At 37.7% G+C, this 18,538-nt stretch overlaps 1 protein-coding gene across 9 annotated transcripts in view; it reads right to left on the reverse strand.

Moving 5' to 3' along the window:
- OSBPL3 (oxysterol binding protein like 3) overlaps positions 1 to 18,538 on the reverse strand; it is an 84,906-nt gene that overhangs the window by 19,735 nt on the left and 46,633 nt on the right. For 7 of the 9 annotated variants that reach the window (XM_088163156.1, XM_014894323.2, XM_088163168.1 and 4 more), the window contains 10 exons: positions 18,406 to 18,519; positions 17,521 to 17,691; positions 13,889 to 14,015; positions 12,956 to 13,059; positions 12,718 to 12,810; positions 11,961 to 12,117; positions 9,440 to 9,570; positions 6,626 to 6,733; positions 3,706 to 3,840; positions 2,939 to 3,032 (listed from right to left, as the gene is read on the reverse strand). In XM_088163156.1, coding sequence (XP_088019282.1) covers positions 2,939 to 3,032; positions 3,706 to 3,840; positions 6,626 to 6,733; positions 9,440 to 9,570; positions 11,961 to 12,117; positions 12,718 to 12,810; positions 12,956 to 13,059; positions 13,889 to 14,015; positions 17,521 to 17,691; positions 18,406 to 18,519 — 1,234 coding nt within the window. The remainder of the gene's footprint in view (positions 1 to 2,938; positions 3,033 to 3,705; positions 3,841 to 6,625; positions 6,734 to 9,439; positions 9,571 to 11,960; positions 12,118 to 12,717; positions 12,811 to 12,955; positions 13,060 to 13,888; positions 14,016 to 17,520; positions 17,692 to 18,405; positions 18,520 to 18,538) is intronic. The other 2 variants (XM_088163164.1, XM_088163160.1) reach the window with 1 other exon arrangement.

Consider the following 18,538-nt stretch of genomic DNA (forward strand, 5'->3'; position numbering starts at 1 on the left):
AGAACAATTAAATTCACATTTTCTTAGTTTCATCCCCTTTGCAAACATAAATTAAAATGCAACCATCTTTTCTTCTGTCAAAACTTCCTTCCACCCACGATTCATTTAAGTATTTCACTTGTGGCTTAAAGATAGCCTGTTAGAAAAATGAAAAAATTAAGAATAACATTTTATGTACTTTAACAGAAGTAAAATGTCAAGTACAAGAGATGCATAAAAATGACCTTCTTTTCCCTTAACGTCTGTAAGAAAAGGCTCAGACTTTCCACTGAATTTGAAAGAGTAAATATTATAACTATTCTATTTGTAACAGAGATGGATTCCTATCTGTTTAGGGGACATACAACCTCCTTCCCTGACAGAGCTTCAATTAAGTTGACACTTCTCAGAAGGCGAGATGTAACTTACAAATGCAAGGATAATAACTACTCCTACTTATCTTTTCCTACTTTTTTGCATACTCCCACCAGGGAAATTTACTGTGCCACAAATTTACATTCAGGATTTTCCACATTGCTCTCCATAGCAGTTAAACTCAGTGATGTTACTTTGAGATACGCCCATACATTGATGGAGAACTGACGTCTTTTAAGGATGGAAAAGCTGAAGCAATTGTAGACCTATGGGTTTGCTGAAGATTATTTAAAAGAAAAAAAAAAAAAAAAGAAAAGGACTCAAGTCAACAAGTCAAGAGTCCTTGACATGAATATCTGAAGTCTGTGTTGCTATATCAAAGCAATCAGAACAGGATAAACAGTTCTAAGTGTGCCATGACAGGATTTGTAGCAAAAGCCAAATAGAGTTACAAGCTTCCACAACAGGCACTAGACTGAAATGATTATATTGCTTAGCTGTACATCACATTTGTTTCAGAGAGGAATGTGTTTGCCACTACAAGAACATATTTTTTCTTTCCACACCCTCAGGAGCACCTAGGAAGCTCCTGCCTTAGGATCAGTTACTATTTGAAGACGTTCAGGCACAGCCTCAGCCTGTCAACCCCTGTCCTTTTCTGGCTTTCCTCACACAGCTCTGACTCGAAGGAATTAAACCCACACTGGGCAGCACATCTCTTTCTGTGCTACACATGCCTGAAGAATCCCTGCCCTTAAATGCACTTAACCAGTACTTCCTCTTCTCTGCCACTGACATAAGCACAGCATCAGCAGCGCTTAACAGCAGTGACAAGGACAAACTTCTCCATGGCTGCCATGCCTCCCAGCCCGTGCTTCACGTGGAGTTTTTAGAGTTTTGAGAAAGGTGTTTCCATCTTTCCTGCCGCTGGCAAACTAGAAGTCCTAAACCTCATATGACTGAGTTATTCTAACAAGGTCAGGTGAACTATTTGCAGTCCCTTGCCTGTATCTTTCTTTTTGCTTAAAAATGGAATAGGCACTATGAATCAAAAAATCTACCTGAAACAATTATACTGTTGAGAATTAAAGGGCTGACTTCTAAACTTCCCTATCAGAAGAGTTTATTTAATATCAGAAGAGGCAAAAAAGAAGGATGCTCTGTTAGATAGCTCAGGAATGAGGCAAATGCTAAAAACTTATCTCTGTTTAAAAGGGCTCCCAGAAATAGAATTTGGCTATGTCTTTTGGCAGCTTCTGATTAAAAGCAGAAAACCAATTGACTCATTTACATATTCTGGACCAGTCCGTTAATTGAGGTAAGCTGTTGAAAAAAACAGAGTAGAGCAAGAACTTCAATACTCAGATGCCAAATTTTCTAAGCAGTGAAGTTTGCCTAGTCTCTATTACAGAGAGAGCTGTGACAGACAGGGTGAATGCTGAAGGAGCTTTAGACATCTGACCTCCAGTTCGAGTCAATGACTTTCACGGACCATTATCAACATCTCATCTGACCTTCGGCATTACAGTGGCCAGAGGATTTTGTCATAATCCCACAATTTATGGTGCAGATAAAGCCCTGTAGGAGAAAGATATCCAGTTTTCTATTAATGGCAGTGGCAGGCTGCCCAAAGCACGGAAATAGCATGCACCAGAAGCATGCAGAGGCACTTCCTATACTGAAGAGCTTCAATGACAGTCTTTGTTAGAAAAAGATGAACTGCCACATTAATACAGCTTTCTAAAGTCCGGATCATGAGATAAATTCATTTGCATGCTTTCCTATCTTCAAAGAAAAAATTAAAAATTCTTCATTTTGAACAGTTACAGAATACATATCAAACTACCCAAGTTCATAGGAGTCTGCTGGTCCTTGGAGATGATCAGCAAACAGCTGCTAGTAAGAAATCACTGTTCAGCATTTTTGAAAATAAAAATATATTGTTAGACTGGGAAGAACATTGTGGTTAGTTGAAGGCACAAAGCCAATTAGGTTGCAATGACCAAATCTTCTCCTTTTTTTGAGTCTCTTTCCATAAGAAGGACAAAATCACACATATACTAACAAAACCGTCATGATTAATACATGCAAGAAAGAAGTTCTTACAGTCATGCACCACAGCTGCCAGTGAGTAATAATTCTCATGTTCCTTTAAACACAGAGTTCTGCTAAAACAACAGGACTTCTGAAAGCAGCTGCTAAACTGCAGACTGAAAATACAGTGTGACAAGAAAAAAAATAACTTTTTGAAAAAATGAAAACAGCTGGGCCTTAGTACTTTGAAAAATCCTGTGGCCATGAGAAACTTAGAGGGAGCTGCCATTGCATCAGAGAAGCCAAGAAAAGGAGGTGTTTCCCTGCTGATACAGAACCACCATCCTGCTTAATCAACAGTGCCCAGGTAAGCAGATTAGCCAGAATCTGCAGTTCCAAACCAGTCTGAGTCTATTTGAGAAAAAACACAGGCTGTTTACATCTCAAAACGTGTAATATCTAATTATCAAGTAAGAGAAGAAAAAAAAATATTCCAAACAAACAGAAATAAAATTCTCAAAATGTGGCATAAAAAACCCATTTAACTTACCTAAAGTTTGTCTTTCATTCTCCATGTCATTGCTTAGGTTATCTTCTGAGACATTATCACTGATATCACTTACATATGAGTCATCATCTGATACCTGAGTGTGGGGTGGGGAAAAAAGCAAGATACATCACTCATTAAAATAATACCAAATGCACATATAAATTATTACTTTCAGCTGCAATTGTTGTTTTGATATAATTGAACCCTTTAAGCTGTGTTTCAGTACTATAGAAAAGTATTACAAAGTCCCAAGAAGCACAATTGAGTTTGGGAGAGATCACTATAATTGAAATTTTAACTTGAGTGGAGACATGCTTCCTTTCCTTGGCTTCACAACTAAGAAGGCTTTCCTTCTATCAAAAGCCAAGGTTTTTATGAAGCCCAAGAGAAGAAAAAGTGATCAAATAAATTTCAATATGCATGACATCAGCCTCAAGGTACCTACAGGTACCACAAGGAGGGTTATGAATAAGTATTTTTGTGATGCAATTCCCTGGGCATCTTTGTAATGATTGAAGGCAGACTACAATGTCTGCAGTGTCTGCATACAAGCTACTTAATTGCCATCTCCCTCACTGTGTATATAAGGCTTCTTCATAATAATTGCTACCCTTTACAGTGAAAAGACAATGACAACAAATAAATATAAATGGCATATTAATTTCTAAATGTTTTGAAAATTTAAATTTTCTGGCAGTCAGAAAGATTGCATGTTAATAAACAGATAAGAAAATACATCTGAATGATGTCAGTCTTCTTGCTCAGACCTCATTTTCTGAAGAACTAGCAGACAGCAGGACTTCCTGTGCATCAAAAAATTCTGTGAGAGAGTCAGCAATAGACAGCCTGCTTTCATTGGAGACCTGGTGAACCAGACCTCTGCCTTCTTCTCTTGAATTTTCCTGTTTAAAAGAAAAAACGTTTTGAGTGAGGAAGTACCACAAACAACATTCATCATGCAATTCCACAGTCTCCTAACTTGAAGGGCTGTAAAACACTGGGAGAAGATTGCACATGCTCCTCTTCAATTTATGTGAAAGATAGCATGTGTTTCGAAGTGGGATTTAAAACCAAAGTAAAACAGACCGAAGAGAAGGAAAAAGAAGGAAAATACAGCAATGCATATTGAGTAAATCACCTAAGGTGCTGCATAAAAAATGCTTTGCTATTTGAATGACTTAGCCAGATATATCCAAGTGTATCATCAAAATGCCCACAAAAAGACAAAACTCCCATCTCTTTATATTACATCCTTGATTCACATTCCTTCCTGATCTTAGCAAATCAATTGATCTTTTCCTCCTCAAGCCTTGCTTAGTCTACAAAATTCAGAGGGGTAAATTTGCTTTCTTTATATATTAGCATATATTAGTAATGTTTTCCTAGCTCTTTTTCTTCACTAATTTTCTATGCTGTGCTTTGGAAACCATTCCTTCATATTCACACAGCTCCATGCAACCCAAACCCAACATGTTATTAAAGCCATGTAACTGGAATTGCTTTTGCTGCTGGAGGCACGTTTTCCTGCCACAGAGACCTCGACAGCCCCTCCCATGGAAGCTCCACACATCGTTGGTGCAAGCACAGCTCCAACAGGTGGCCTGGCCAAGGTGGGGTGACCAGTGAGACTTCTCATCCTGTGGTGGCAGTAAAAAAGTTGGAGAAGCTTGTGTGCTACTGTTTTCCCTGACAACTCCATCAACACAAAGGAAATGAGCTATGCTGGCCCAAAGGAGTGTATTAGCTGCTCCCAAGATTTTCTGCATGATGTGCTTTACTAGCCTTCCATATCATAATTTTGAAGGAATTGTAGTATTTTTGTTTTCAGAACAACAAAATAAACAGTCTGACACGCCCACAAAATAAACAGCCTGACAAGCCCACGATCAAGGTGACAAATCTTCTTTCAAAGCTTTTCTGCTGGTAGGTTTAGCTACGATAGGGAATGACATTCGGTACACGCTGATAGTGGTGACATGGAAACAAAACAAACTGCTAAACGAAAGACTTGAAAAAACCCTCCTTTTACAGCAGGGATAAAAGAGAACCTCAACATTGTCCCTCCTGTAGGAAGGCAATTACACTAGCCTACAAGTTTAAAAAAAAAAACAACCTTACACACATAAGCATTGCTACTTGGGATTGTTTCCAATACTGTTTTGAATCCAAGAAGGAAAATGAGCAGGAAAGACTCATAAAAGAGCATCAGGTTTTTATATCTAACTCAAAAGCCTCAGGTTTTCTCATTCCATATTCCCACTTTGGCCCAAGGAAATATAATTAAATTACACAATCAACAAACAAAACTTTTCCTTGATGCAAAGACTTGAGATACTATTTTATACTGCTTCAATTTTCTCAGGTGTATCACAGCACCCAATGTCTCATATAGTGACAAATTTTGTGCAGTGGCCCCGTCTTCCTCACAGCAGCACTACTGTATCACAGTCCTCAGACAGTCTTAAAATAAGGCTTCTCCAGTATAAGTGATTTCATCCTTAAGTTCCATCCCAAGCCATGCCAGAGGGAATTTGTGAATGCAACCTCCAAAGGACCTTCTGAAAGCTATTTTTGTCATATGCGTCTCTTTGTGTGTCTATAGCACATAGCACAAGTTTCAGAAATAACCCATTGTCATTGCAAGGACCTCCACTAAATAAGAAAATAGCTCCTGAAACTAACAATGGATAGCAGTTAAAGTGCTGTTCAAATTCTCGTGGGTTTTAAAGCAAAAGGCATTAGAATGATCAACTACCTAAAGGGAAAAAAACTCCAAAACTGAACAGCTAAATATGACCAAAACACAGCTCCACTAAAACAGAACTGAACTAGAAGCGAACAGATGGAATCTGTTCTGGAATGACTAAACTGTCTTCAAAAATAAAAGGAAATAATTAGTTACATAAAAGCCCCAGCATTACATCCACTCAAGTTCTAATGAAAGATTTATACTACAAGCAAAGCAGAGGTTTTTGTATGAATTAACATTTTGAAAAATCCATCAAAAATAACACAGTTCTGGGTTCCCTCACTAACACCATTAACATCTACATCTTATGACCTATAGTTACACCATAATCACATGCATTCTGCAGCGAGCCAAAAAAAACTGTCTGAACATCACTTGAATCTCAAACTGCCTAACTCGATGTAGAAGATTCCTGGCTTCACACAAAGAAGACTAAGTGGCTGAAAGGACTTTTGTGGGTTCCATTAACTTTGATCCTTTCATGGAAATGTCTGATAGTCGTTCTAAACCTTACATGATCCACACTGGAGCCAACATTCTGGGCTAACAGCACTTAGATGGGCAACAAAAGATCTATGGAACTTAACAGAGGACTAAAAGGGCAAGAGAAACAGTGGCACAAGGGTGACCAGGTGGCAGCTCTGTACATGCTGAATGAGAAGCAGGCAGGAGGCGAGGGAGAACACCAGGAACCAGTAGCAAAAAGCAATGGAAGATGTGCTCAGGAAACCTGCTCACAAGGAAAGTCTTTGAAATCTAGTATTACACAGTGCATCATCAGAAATGACTCACAACCAGGAAAGCAGACTGGCTTTGCTAGCACACCACACCACAGCACAGGGAGGCACAGAGAACAGGACGAGAGGCAGCTGGGCAGCACTGTCTAGATATAGGGGCTGGAGGAACGGACATCACTGAGAGAGGAAATCCATACCCACCTTCACCAAATCTGGGCTCGATTTTGCATTAGATGCTGAATCAATGATCTTAGATTCGGCATGTATTCTGCGTAACCGGTCTTTAAGATCTGTGTTTTGTGCTATTGCCTGGAATATTTAACAAAAATATTGGGGATATAAAGTTCTCTCAACTAACTTGAACGTGGTTTTATTGTATAAAAAGGGGCTAAGACTATTTAAAGTGCAGTATAAAACACCACCACCATATCATTGTTTTACTGGTTCAGCAAATAATTTATTATAAATGCTTCAAATCTTACTACTTATGTCTCAAATTAAAACTGTTTTTTTTCCAGTGTGAGGAAACAGAGACATAAGTGGAAGAAAAAAGTCAAAGATGGCAGGGATATTTTTCTTTTCAAGCTCCCTTCCTTCACTCCCATCTCTCAACATTAGTTCTTGCCACATCCAAAACCATTTGATTTTCCCATACTGGCAGTTTCCTTTGCCTTCCAATGACAGAGAAATAAGACAAATTCACACAGGTAACAGGTGCAATTCATGTCCTATCAGATTATAATGGCAATGGCTAGAATAAAAAGCCTCTACTGCAAACTCATGTTTATTACATGTTATTTACTTATTCCGGGTGCATCTGACAGACAGATGTCAATTAGACTTGTAGGAAGAGAGCCTAACCCTGCAATGAAAATGTCTCTGAAATAAAAGATTGTGTTACTAATTTTGGACCAATATTGAAGACTTACATCCCATTTTAGTGATCTGAATCAATACCAGGATGTGTTTATACATCCGCTTTATCCCACACATTCTTCTGCTTTTGGCAGTAAATTGTGCTGGAAACTCTCTTGGGTGCAGGAAAGACAGTAGGCTCAATGTGATGATGAAGGGTAGAAAACTTATTTGTGGCTTTAACTGTATGTGGTCTGAATTTGCCATAAAGGTGTGTATATATATCCCTACTGTGTCAAAAGGTCAGCACTGTGTTAAATCCTCATCAGGCAAGTGCAAAATAGCTCTCCTGTAATGGCATCTTCCCATTTTTATTATTTGCCACAAAATGTATTCTTCTTCCTGCTGTCTTCTTCCTCCTCCCAAACCAGAAATACTCTATCTTTTCCCACTCTGTATTTCCTTTTTTTAGAATGTGTGTAGGTCAAGGATGCTGTCTTAATGAGGGAGAAGCAGAGGCAGACATGCTAGTTTTGTGGTGGTTTATCCACTTTAAATCTGTGAATTTTTCTTTTACTGCCAGGCTGATGGGAGCAAAACAGACTTATGTTTGATAGCTTTCAACCTGTGAGTGATTTTTTTCTTGGTCCTCTTGTACAGGAAAAAAAACTAAAATGAACAGCAATAAACACTAAGCCAAAGTCATTAACACAAGACTCTCTCTTACAGGGAAGTCTTAAAAATATGTCAAGTTTTTCATATCCACACTTCCAAATGTCTTCAAAGGAAGCTCATTCCATTCCCCTACAGGATCTCTGCTGAACGGGGTGAGAAAATTTCTCTTGGCATCATGACATTACAGATCTGCAGCTAAAGAAGATCCCTCATAGGTGATTACCTTGCTGAAACATCCAAGGTTCACAGATGACTTCTGGATGGGCTACAAGACTAATTAAGCACCAGATAAGACCTAACAGAATTCTTTTTAAAGGACACATACAGGACGAAGATGGACAACCAAATTTCACTGCCCAGAAAACAAAACAATTAATGCTAAACTGAGTGTTCCTTGAGTTCGACAATCTTAAAACTGATTTTCTGATATAAAATGATAGACAAATAACACTGGAAAAATAAAAGTCACCTATTCAAATATCAGAAGTGGAACATCTGAAAGCCAGAAACAAAGAAGTGCAAGTGAACGAGTACAATATTATGAAACAGGCTTCAACTTTCTCTAAATACTGTGGAGACATGGCAGCCTCTATAGGTCCAGGCAAAGAGGCATGTCATACACTTAAAAACTACAACCACATGCAGCTTTTGTAAAGCAAAGGGAATTTTTCATATTGAAATAGTTCTAAGATTATCTACATCACAGTGATCAGTGCCAGAGAGTCTCCCCTGCATCTGATGTGGTGTTTGCAATAAACATTGAAATTTTAAGGCCATGGTAATGATTGCCCTCATTTCTCTGGAATCAGATCAGTTTGGTTGACATTTTTAAACATGACCAAGCTGAAAACTTATGGTCTCAAATTACAATTACATAAAGCACACCAACCAAACCCCCACCTTTTTAAAGAGCACAATCTTTTGTCATTTAGAACTCTGCCCTAACAGCTCCATTGCTGCTTTTAGACGACTGAGAGATAATTGAGGTTGGAAGTCAATATAAACAAGTTGTGCTTGAATTTGCTTTGCAGTGCCTTGGTGCAGCATAGTGAAGCTCTTGTGCATTAGAAGGGACAGCTGAGTGCATTCAGCCACTCTCACCTTTATTTTATGCCAAGTCATACAGTGAATATTTGAGTGCTGTTTAGGTAAAGGAAAAGAAAACCTGCAACCCATCAGAAGTGAGTTTAGTATGTTTAGAAAGAAAGCATGTTTAGAAAGAAAGTAGACTCATGGTCACAGAGCAGCCCTCTGATTCTTTATCTCAAATGATACAGATTAGACTACATACCTAAATCAATCCATCTATCAAACTCCAGTGATCTGACAATACCTTTAACATTTAGCAAAGTCTTTGAAAAACATCTATAATAACTTACTATGATTAAGTAAGTTGACACTAAAGAAACAGAAATTAACTACTCTAAAATTTAAAAGTAGTATTTGATGACAATGAAGCTTGCTGAGCTTCAGTATGTCACTTACAGATGTTAAGGCATTCTTCAAGCCCACTATTTGTGCAGATGGAGATGAGGATGCATCATACTCCAGCATCTGCTTCAGCTTTTCTCTCTCTGTAGATATGGTGCTGAAAGCCGACCTCAAGGTGAAGTAAACTAGAACAATTTCATAAAAAGTGATAGTTAAAAACAGCTGCAACCAATTGTATATACACCAGTTACATAAAACCCCAATAAAGCATCATTTATGGCGAGAGAAACAAGAATTTAGATTGAGAGATCCAGAGTGGGTTACTAAAAACAAGTAATATTAATCAAGGTTATAGGGTAGATTTTTTTGTAGGAGACATGTTTATGGTGAAGGCTACTGTGTTGACTATATTAGCCACAGCCAAAATTACTCTGATTATTTGTGACAGATGGCAACAAAGCTAACTAACCACATCTGCTCTTCACTTGCTTTTGTTTCCCAATTAGCTTGAATCTTCAGATGGTCATGACTCTATTCCATATTCCTTATAAATTCCAGTGGGGGAGAAGAAGAGACAAAAGAAAAAAAAAATCAAATAGGAAAAAAAAATCAAAAAAAAGGCAGCTATAACACATACTGTGCCACAGCTATAGGGTTAGTAGTTTCCCCACAAGCAAGTCAACTGTGGTGTTGTGTTTTGTCATCTCTTTCTGTGAGAGAGAAATTTCAGCTTGTTAGATGATTCAGTGACTCAAAGGGTCAGATCCTGAATGATGTGCATATTATGCTGCCACTTCTACTCCTTCCTGAGGCACTATCACCAGCCCAATACATTTAAATCAGACAACGGGTCATGCAGTTTTAAAATCATTACAGGGAGTTTCATAGGGGAAATGCACTTTTAGAATTTTTTTTCCATTTAGATTTTTTCACCATTACAATATTGCATCTTCTCTTTAACAGCAAGGAATAAAAATTTATTTGAGCAGTATTTGTCTGTGTAGATTTTCAACATTCATCTGACTGGAATGCTAGAGGACTTCTGAGGACCTGATCAAGCCCTGTAATACAGTCATGAGACTTGCCAGTGCAAGAATGAATACATTTACAGGGAAATGAAGGTAGAAAATCTGAGTATGGATGCATGATAAGGGCAAACAACAAGAAATTCCCAATACTTCTCTCTTTTAATTATCCACTCTGAGTTAACCTGAATCTTCATTATTTCACTGAGTAGTTATGTAACCTAATTCAGTCTTCTGAAAAATTATTCTTAAGGTATATTCCAACACTGCAAACCATTATCAAAGCTAATTCTTATACTACCCAAAGAAATCTTTAACAGTATCGCACAGCGGGGAGGGAAATATAGCTACTGTCATCTATTCTGTTAGGCTTTGTTTTATATGTAGCTAACATGAATCTTCAGTGACCTTCAATGACATTTAATATGTTGTGTACTAACTTTACTTTTCAAGAGTTATTACCTAGCTAACTAATAATATTACATTTTATTCAATTTGTATCAAAATGGTGACACAGGAGTTTTCTCCTCTACTCTTTTTTTTTTTGGTAAGGGGTGTGCTATGAAGTAGCTTTAGGGAAAAAATCTTTATCCTCATAGTAAAATGATTCTGCAGTCAATATAACAAAGTTAATTCAAATGTGTGGATCAATCTAATCAAAATTTCTGTCATGGGCAATTCCCGTAAGATGATCTTGAGTAGGTGATTTCTTTGCTCTGCTTAACAGCAACTTTTCCAACTGTATCCCACCCTCACTACTTTTCTTCTTTTGGAAAACATACGTCAGATTTGACTATAATTGGCTTTATGAAGTTTACTACATACATGCATTCCTTGCATAACAGAGTCAAGATGCATCAGCACCAAAGGGGACCAGCAAGCAAAGGATGCTGACTGATACCATCAGCCATTATCGTGTGCCAAAGGGGACAAAGCCAATCCTCCCAAAAGCCTTCCAGCTATAAATGCTTAAGTGCCTCCCCCACCAAGATCACTTAAACAATAAAAATGTTTCTGGTGGAAGGGTGATGGAACAAAGCACTGCTAATGAAAAATGTTTCTGAGGGAAGAAATATTTCTAGTCAAGCTCCCCCTCTGGCTGCTTTGCATGATTTACTCTTCTGTATACACTAAAAATAGGTTACTACCATAGCAACCCTTGCATCACCAACAAATGTTGACTCTGGACCACAGTGAAGCACAGAGAATATAGAAACATAAATGTGCCCATATGTGCACAAACATGCGTGCAAACACAAGAGAGTACAGTCTGCTGTATTTCTAGCAATTGGTTTTAGGTATTTTACCTTTTGGCAACAAATAAAACAATCAAACATAAAACAAGGGGTTGAATAAAAACCCTAAAAAGTGGTGATTAAGCCACCTTTTTCAAACAACTCAAGATCTCAACACTTGCAATTCCTCAAGGAAATTAAAGGAAGAGTGTTTTCTACTTTTTCTAAACAATAAACAGGAAGCATTCTCAGAAGTCATAGCATTACCTAAATTGGGATGATATAAAACCATTTATAAAAGACAATTTCATTTACCTTTATGTGCAACATGAAATAAGTCCTCTTGCATTTTAGTAAATTCTGATGATGTTTCAGAGCCATCAGAGTAATTTTTTTCCTCTACAAAATCTATTGTAGATAAGTTTGGATTGGAAGCATGCAGTCTCATTGGGGCAGAAAATACTGAAGGCACCTGTAAGCAGGATAGTAATTTGTGATGTTTTTATAAACTGTAAAGAAAATTTGTTTTATTGTACCCACCTGGGTTCCATATTGGAGACATCAAAAATGAAAAAAAATTACTGTCAATTATCAATAAGCTTTGAATGGATGACACCTGGCAAATGAAACCAGAGGTATAACTTTGCCCAAGGTGCCATAATGGGAGATTGCCAAACTCAACAAAACAAGCTCATTGAGATCTCTTACATATGCTAGGTTATTTCCCCCCACTTATAAATATCTAATCACATAGCCTCTGGATGCAAATGTGCACAAAACTATCTAGAGAATTTGCAAAAAATCTGTACCGATTTAAAAAAAAAAACAACCAAACAAGTAAGAGAAGACTGAAAATGGGTAAACATGGCCAGTGTCTTGAAGGTAACTGGACAGATTCTATTGCAGACACCAATGACAACACATTTGTGTTTTGTCTGATATATTACCACTTAAAATGAGCTAACACAGGACTCTACTTAAAAAGGATTCATATTTCTTTAAGTGGTCATGCCAAGAAGAGATCAACAACTAAGTTTTGGAGGAAGATGGGCTCTGAAAGGACTGAAGTTACCTGTAACATTCCTTTAGCCTCTTTCCCAACAACTCTGGATCGCCACCTCCTGTGTGCTCTCTTTTCCTTCTTTGGGCTTTCAAAAGGTCCAACCTTTTAACAACACACGGGACAAAAACAATAGAGACTGCCATAAATCTAACAACACTAAGGAATACCTCGATTCTTTAAGATTTGGGGTTATATTTTTGGAATTGTAAGGGAAAATAGTTTTTGGTTTTGCTTTTAAACAACAAACCTGCATAGCATTTATAGCAGGTGCTGAATATGTCCTGTGAAGAACATCCATGCTCTGTAACAGCTGGTTCATTTCCAGTAAATATGTGTGACAGTTGGAGAGGTCTGTTTGGAATAAGAGAATATTTTCAGTTGCCCTAAAGTAACAGACACACTGACAATTTTCTTTCTTTATAGGTTAGTCTTATTTTGATTGCAGCTAGCTTAAGTTACTCATTGACTAAAAGCATTAGACTTGAAATGATGAAATAATTGTATTCTATATTCAAGTTCAAAATATTGGAATGAATTTATATGGTGTGCAAAATGATCATGGTATCTTTTCCTAGCTGGATGCAGAAAAATGAGAAGAATGTGATAATTTCTGCAGTTTGAGATCTGTCAGAGCTCCTCATGGTGAGGGTAACAAGGCCACAGGCATCAACACTGAATTGTGCATTCAGACCTAGAGGTGAGGCTCCTCTGCATTAGAGATGAAGCTCACTGGCAGGTAGAAATTTAACAAATAAATATCAGATAAACTCTGCCAACATGAGAAAGATCTTCATGCTCCTAGAAAAGCATGAAAGCAGAAGGTGAATTTGAAGTACAAAGACTTAGTGCTTTTTAAGTTACTAGGTTTTGGATGCTTCTCTTTTTCCAGCCTAAGGATGTTCAAATTTTACTACTCAACGTGATGCTCCCATATGAAAGAAAATGTGCTGAAATGAATTGGTTCCTTGAAGAGCTGCCCACAATTGATACCCCCACATGCAAAATTACCAGTTCTTTTGCACACAAGTGAGTAACCACTTAATCAACAACCACCTCTTTTCTTCCTCCAGTTTCAGAGAAAATTCTAACAGTAATGACTACTTAGTGTACAATACTCTCATTGTTAAGAAAAGCTAGGGGAAATATTAGGCTACTTTCAACTTTCTTCAAATATCATTACCTCTTGAGCATTTTTCCATGTCTTCAGAAGACTGTAGCCAAGATGAAATCCTGGACTCATTACTCGAAAAAGAAAATGACAAATTACCTCCAGTTGACGTTGAATTCTGTTTGGTCAAGCTGCCTGCCTGTTCCAAAGAAGAACAAGTGAATTATTAACACAATATTTTAAAACAATTATTAAAACAATATTTTAATGTTGTATGCACAAATTCTGACAACCACCAGTTGAGGGCCATGAACATGGACAAGGACTGAAGGCATCAATTACATGGAGGGGGAAAAGTGTATGATCTAGACTAGGTATATAGTCATTGAGCACAATGCCATAATAACTAATGTAACTGCTGCCCACAAGCAGTAGGAAAAATCGAGGAACTATGCAAATTTGCTGAAAACTAAACATTGAGGAAGGGCCAAGTTCTGCATAAATTAAGTCAACACAGTCTTAAGCTACACCAAGAGAAATATAGGCTGGATATTAGGAAAAAGTGTTTTACAGAAAGAGTGATAAAGTACTGGAATGGTCTGCCCAGGAAGGTGGTGGAGTCACCATCCCTGGATGTGTTTAAAAAAAGACTGGATGTGGCACTCAGTGCCATGGCTTGGTTGAGGTGTTAGGGCATGGGTTGGACTTGATCTTGAAGGTCTCTTCCAGCCTAGTGATTCTGTAAAGCAATTAAAGTATATCTGAAGAGGACCAAATTCAGACATTCTGTTCCTCCTCTTCACTTCCCAAAGAAGCCCCAAAAGTAACTTAGATGTAACACACACATTTGTTAAAGCTGTTTTTCAGTGTAAAAGCAAGATATCATTTAAAATTTTGACACTAGATGTCATTTAAAATTTTACACAAGGTTGAATGGCTTCAGCATGGATTTGGCTTGACAGGCCTTAATACAGGGATGGCCATACACCTTATCTGGCTAAAGGCTACCCTTTGACAACACCTCAGCAAACATTTTCACACTTAGTTAAATTTCAGCAGTGCCCATCATCAGGTGCTTCAACAGATTATGGAAATTCTGCATAAGAGCTAACTGAGCTTAATAAAATAGCTTCCAATGGGAAGCAATTTTTACCCAGTTCTATTACCAGTTGATTGTGGCCCACAATGCCGTTTTCTCCTCTGATGTAACTACAAATAATTCAAATACCTAATCATTTGTACATCTTACTAAACCTTTCATTTTCAATAAAACCCAGGTCAGGAAGAAGCACAAATCACATTCTTTGTCAACATCTTGCTAATAATCAGCTTTAAACTGTTTCATCTGAGTGCCATTACACAGACATTTTACTGGTTATGAGAAAAGCTGACTAAATTGTTTGCCTCTTCTCTGAAGCATACAATTTACAAACCTTGTTACTGCCTGCTCACTTTATATCAGAACTCCAGTAGTACTAATTTTAAATCTATTAATAACAAACTTCATCTACATCTCAGTCAGTTGCAGCTTTCTTAGTTGGCCTTTTTAAATTTATGGTATAACCACCAATCTGAGTTTCAGAATAAAATAAAAGGCACCATCCACGTCATTCAGTATTGTGTCAGTATGCAATAGCAGTAAGTATCAGTGAGCACACTTGTTTTTAAATTAATCAATGCAGCTTAGCTGGCTTATTCCTACATAAAGCTGTACAAGCTTTAGTCATATATTTAGACATATACATATATATACACACACACACATATATCTATCCAAATAATCGTCTCAGCACCTTTAAAAGAAGTAAATTGAATTTAACGATGGGCAATTATATGGCATTTTGTGAACTAATTCCACATTTATCTCTTCAGAAATTGGCCTCACCTAACCAGCTTTTCCAGAACTCATATACATAATTGACATGAACATGAGGAAAGAAAGAACGTAGGGATTGCCAAGAAGCAGACAAAAGAGAGATTGTGTAGCTCCAGTTTACATAGTTTTGCTTTGGATCAGCAAAGTTTCCAAACTCTGGATCAGTTAAGTTTCAGAATCCAAGAACTGCACATAAACACGTGTAGATACCTACATCTGTCTCTCAACAATAAAAAAAAAGATGCAAAAACTGATCAGGTGTTGCTAAAAGCAAATAAAATGCAGCTCAAAGTTCATTTGATATATATTTCTCAAAATAACCTAAATGCTGGAGTGATATCAACTAACACCAAGCTAAGGCTGGTGTAAATTGGCAGACTTCCATTTAGCTTGAGCACAGCTAAGGTGATTAACTGCAGCTTAAGAACTATCCCCTTCTATTTTTCACATGAAAATAAGTAGGGCTTCTTTGCAGTGCAAATCTGGATTAATAGTCTGAATTAAAGTCTTTCATGCCAAAGAAGAAATGGTTAGTTTCCTGACAGTAAGCATAGATTTTAGATATGCTGGTCACATAGGTTTGGGGTTTTGGGGTTTTTTTTGAGGGCACCAGCATAAATGCACCATGGACTTTGTAATGTTCCATTTCTGCCCTTAGTATTCTTCCCCATTTCTATCCCTGCTGTTTTTCAGGAGAAAACAAGTAAATGGTCACAGGAGATTTGCCATAGCCTTGCAGACAGTGCCTCAGGAGAGCAGGCTGTCAGAGCTGCGAGCTGCTGGCACACGGGATGCGTGCAGACAGCTCTGCACAGCAGCCCTCTTCCCGCAGCACGGTGACTTATGGTTCCTTCAGCGCCCGCTCACACAGATCCCCGCCCTCTCCACCACCAGCAAAAAGCTGTTCAGACACTGCTCTGTGTTTGCTAAAACTCACACTCAGTTACAGGATGAACTGTGGGTCTTGGGGAACAAGTCTGCTCAGATAGTACAGTAGTGACACCAGGGAAAAGAAAGCCTTAGACAGAAGGAGAACAAGGAGGGCATTGCTGCCAGTAATTCTACATTGGAGCAGAAGAGCTGCTTTGGGTGAGGGTCAGCCAGTCCATGTACAGACAGCTGAAGGCACAGAGGCTGTGTTCAGGCACAGAACACACACCATGAAACTGCAAAGAGACCATTAATGGGGCTGGATTGAGCATTTGTCAGGTCATTTGTGAAAGCAATTCACAGACTTTACCAAAACACATGCACACTGCTGACTGGACCCATCCAGACCCCATATCCACCTACAGCACAGCCCTTGGATTGATCTGAATAATGCTTCTGCCTCAGTTAAAAATATAAATACTGGTCCCAGCTGATGGCTTCTTGTATAATTCCTATAAACTCCTTAGTTAAGTAGTCAGCTTCATTCATGTAAAAGGGGAGAGGGTTTATTTGCTAAAGGGTATACAGCAAAACGCCGAAGGGAAAAAAATCCCTAGCTGAGTATACTCTTCTATGACTAATATTCACTAGCACATATCAGACAAATACCATATATGTCCCAAAAACTATGAGGATTCTTACTCAAACAGTTTTGAAATTCACTGTGAAAGTACAATTTACTGGATTAAAATAGTGAAAAAACTACTATAAAATTTAACAGCATCATAAAGGAAACTGCTTGGGTGTAAATCAATAAATAATAAATTTTCCACTTGACATTTTAGAACATAACTTAAGTGCTACCACAAGCTTCCATTATGCCCTTTATTTAATGAACACACATTAGACTAATTTAAATCCTTATGAAAGCTCATTATTTATAAATAACAACTATTACCTTTCTACCTGGAGTAGAATCACAGAAACCAGGGACAGAGTCCGTAGTAGTAGACGCAGGGAAGAAAATATTATTGGCATCATGAGGAAACATGGAGATTTCATTCTGACGGTACATTCTGTGATGGCGAAGTTTTGCTACCCATTCATCAAACAGCTCCTGAGACTTCACCTACACAAAATTTCAGGGTTGATGACATTCACATCCAAAATAACTAAAAAAGAAATTATGGTATTTTGTGCTTATTAGACAGCTAGCCTGGCTGACCTTTACTGGCAAAGTATCAGGAAAGTTTTTCTTTGTGTGCACTGTATGAGCTTAGGCATGACAGAAATCACAACATAAAGTCAGGGAAAAAAAGAAACTACAGTTAGTAATTATGCCTTCCAATGCAGAACAATACTAGAGCAACTTACAGATTAAAAAACCCTTAAAATTTCAATAAACCCCCACACATTTAATTTGTCATTTCTTAATTGCCATAGTTAAAGCTAGGTCAGTGTTTAACTAATTACAAATAAAATTTGATTGTGTTGATGTATTTCAAAACAATTTATTCCACAAGTATAAATCCCCATACTTGACTATGGAAAATACTTAGATACGACTACTGAAAATAAAAGCACTTGTGCAATAAGTGAAAAAAGCGCTGCTGAACATGAGGCATCTGCCAGGTTTCTGTTCAGAACAGGGTTACTGATTCTGGGCCCTGAAACAATACAATAAGACCTCTCAAGTGATGAAGTGTAAACTAATCTGATGAGACAAAGAAGTCATTAGTATAACTAACAGATCTCTTGCTGTCAAAAAAAAATAGTGCTCCACTCAACACAGCTAATGTCGTATTAGTTTGGGAGCAAGGTTATAAAAATCTTGAAGACCTACCTTCAGGTGGTATATCTGCTCCTCTGTATCCAAATCTATACATTTTGTTGATTTCTTTACAGACATGACAGAAAGTCCAACGTCAATACAGCCATGAAGTTTTCCTCTCTCTATCTGCAAAAAAAGTAAAAAG

Source organism: Sturnus vulgaris, chromosome 1 (genome assembly GCF_052056855.1).
Source record: "Sturnus vulgaris isolate bStuVul1 chromosome 1, bStuVul1.hap1, whole genome shotgun sequence".
NCBI classification, from domain to species: Eukaryota; Metazoa; Chordata; class Aves; order Passeriformes; family Sturnidae; genus Sturnus; species Sturnus vulgaris.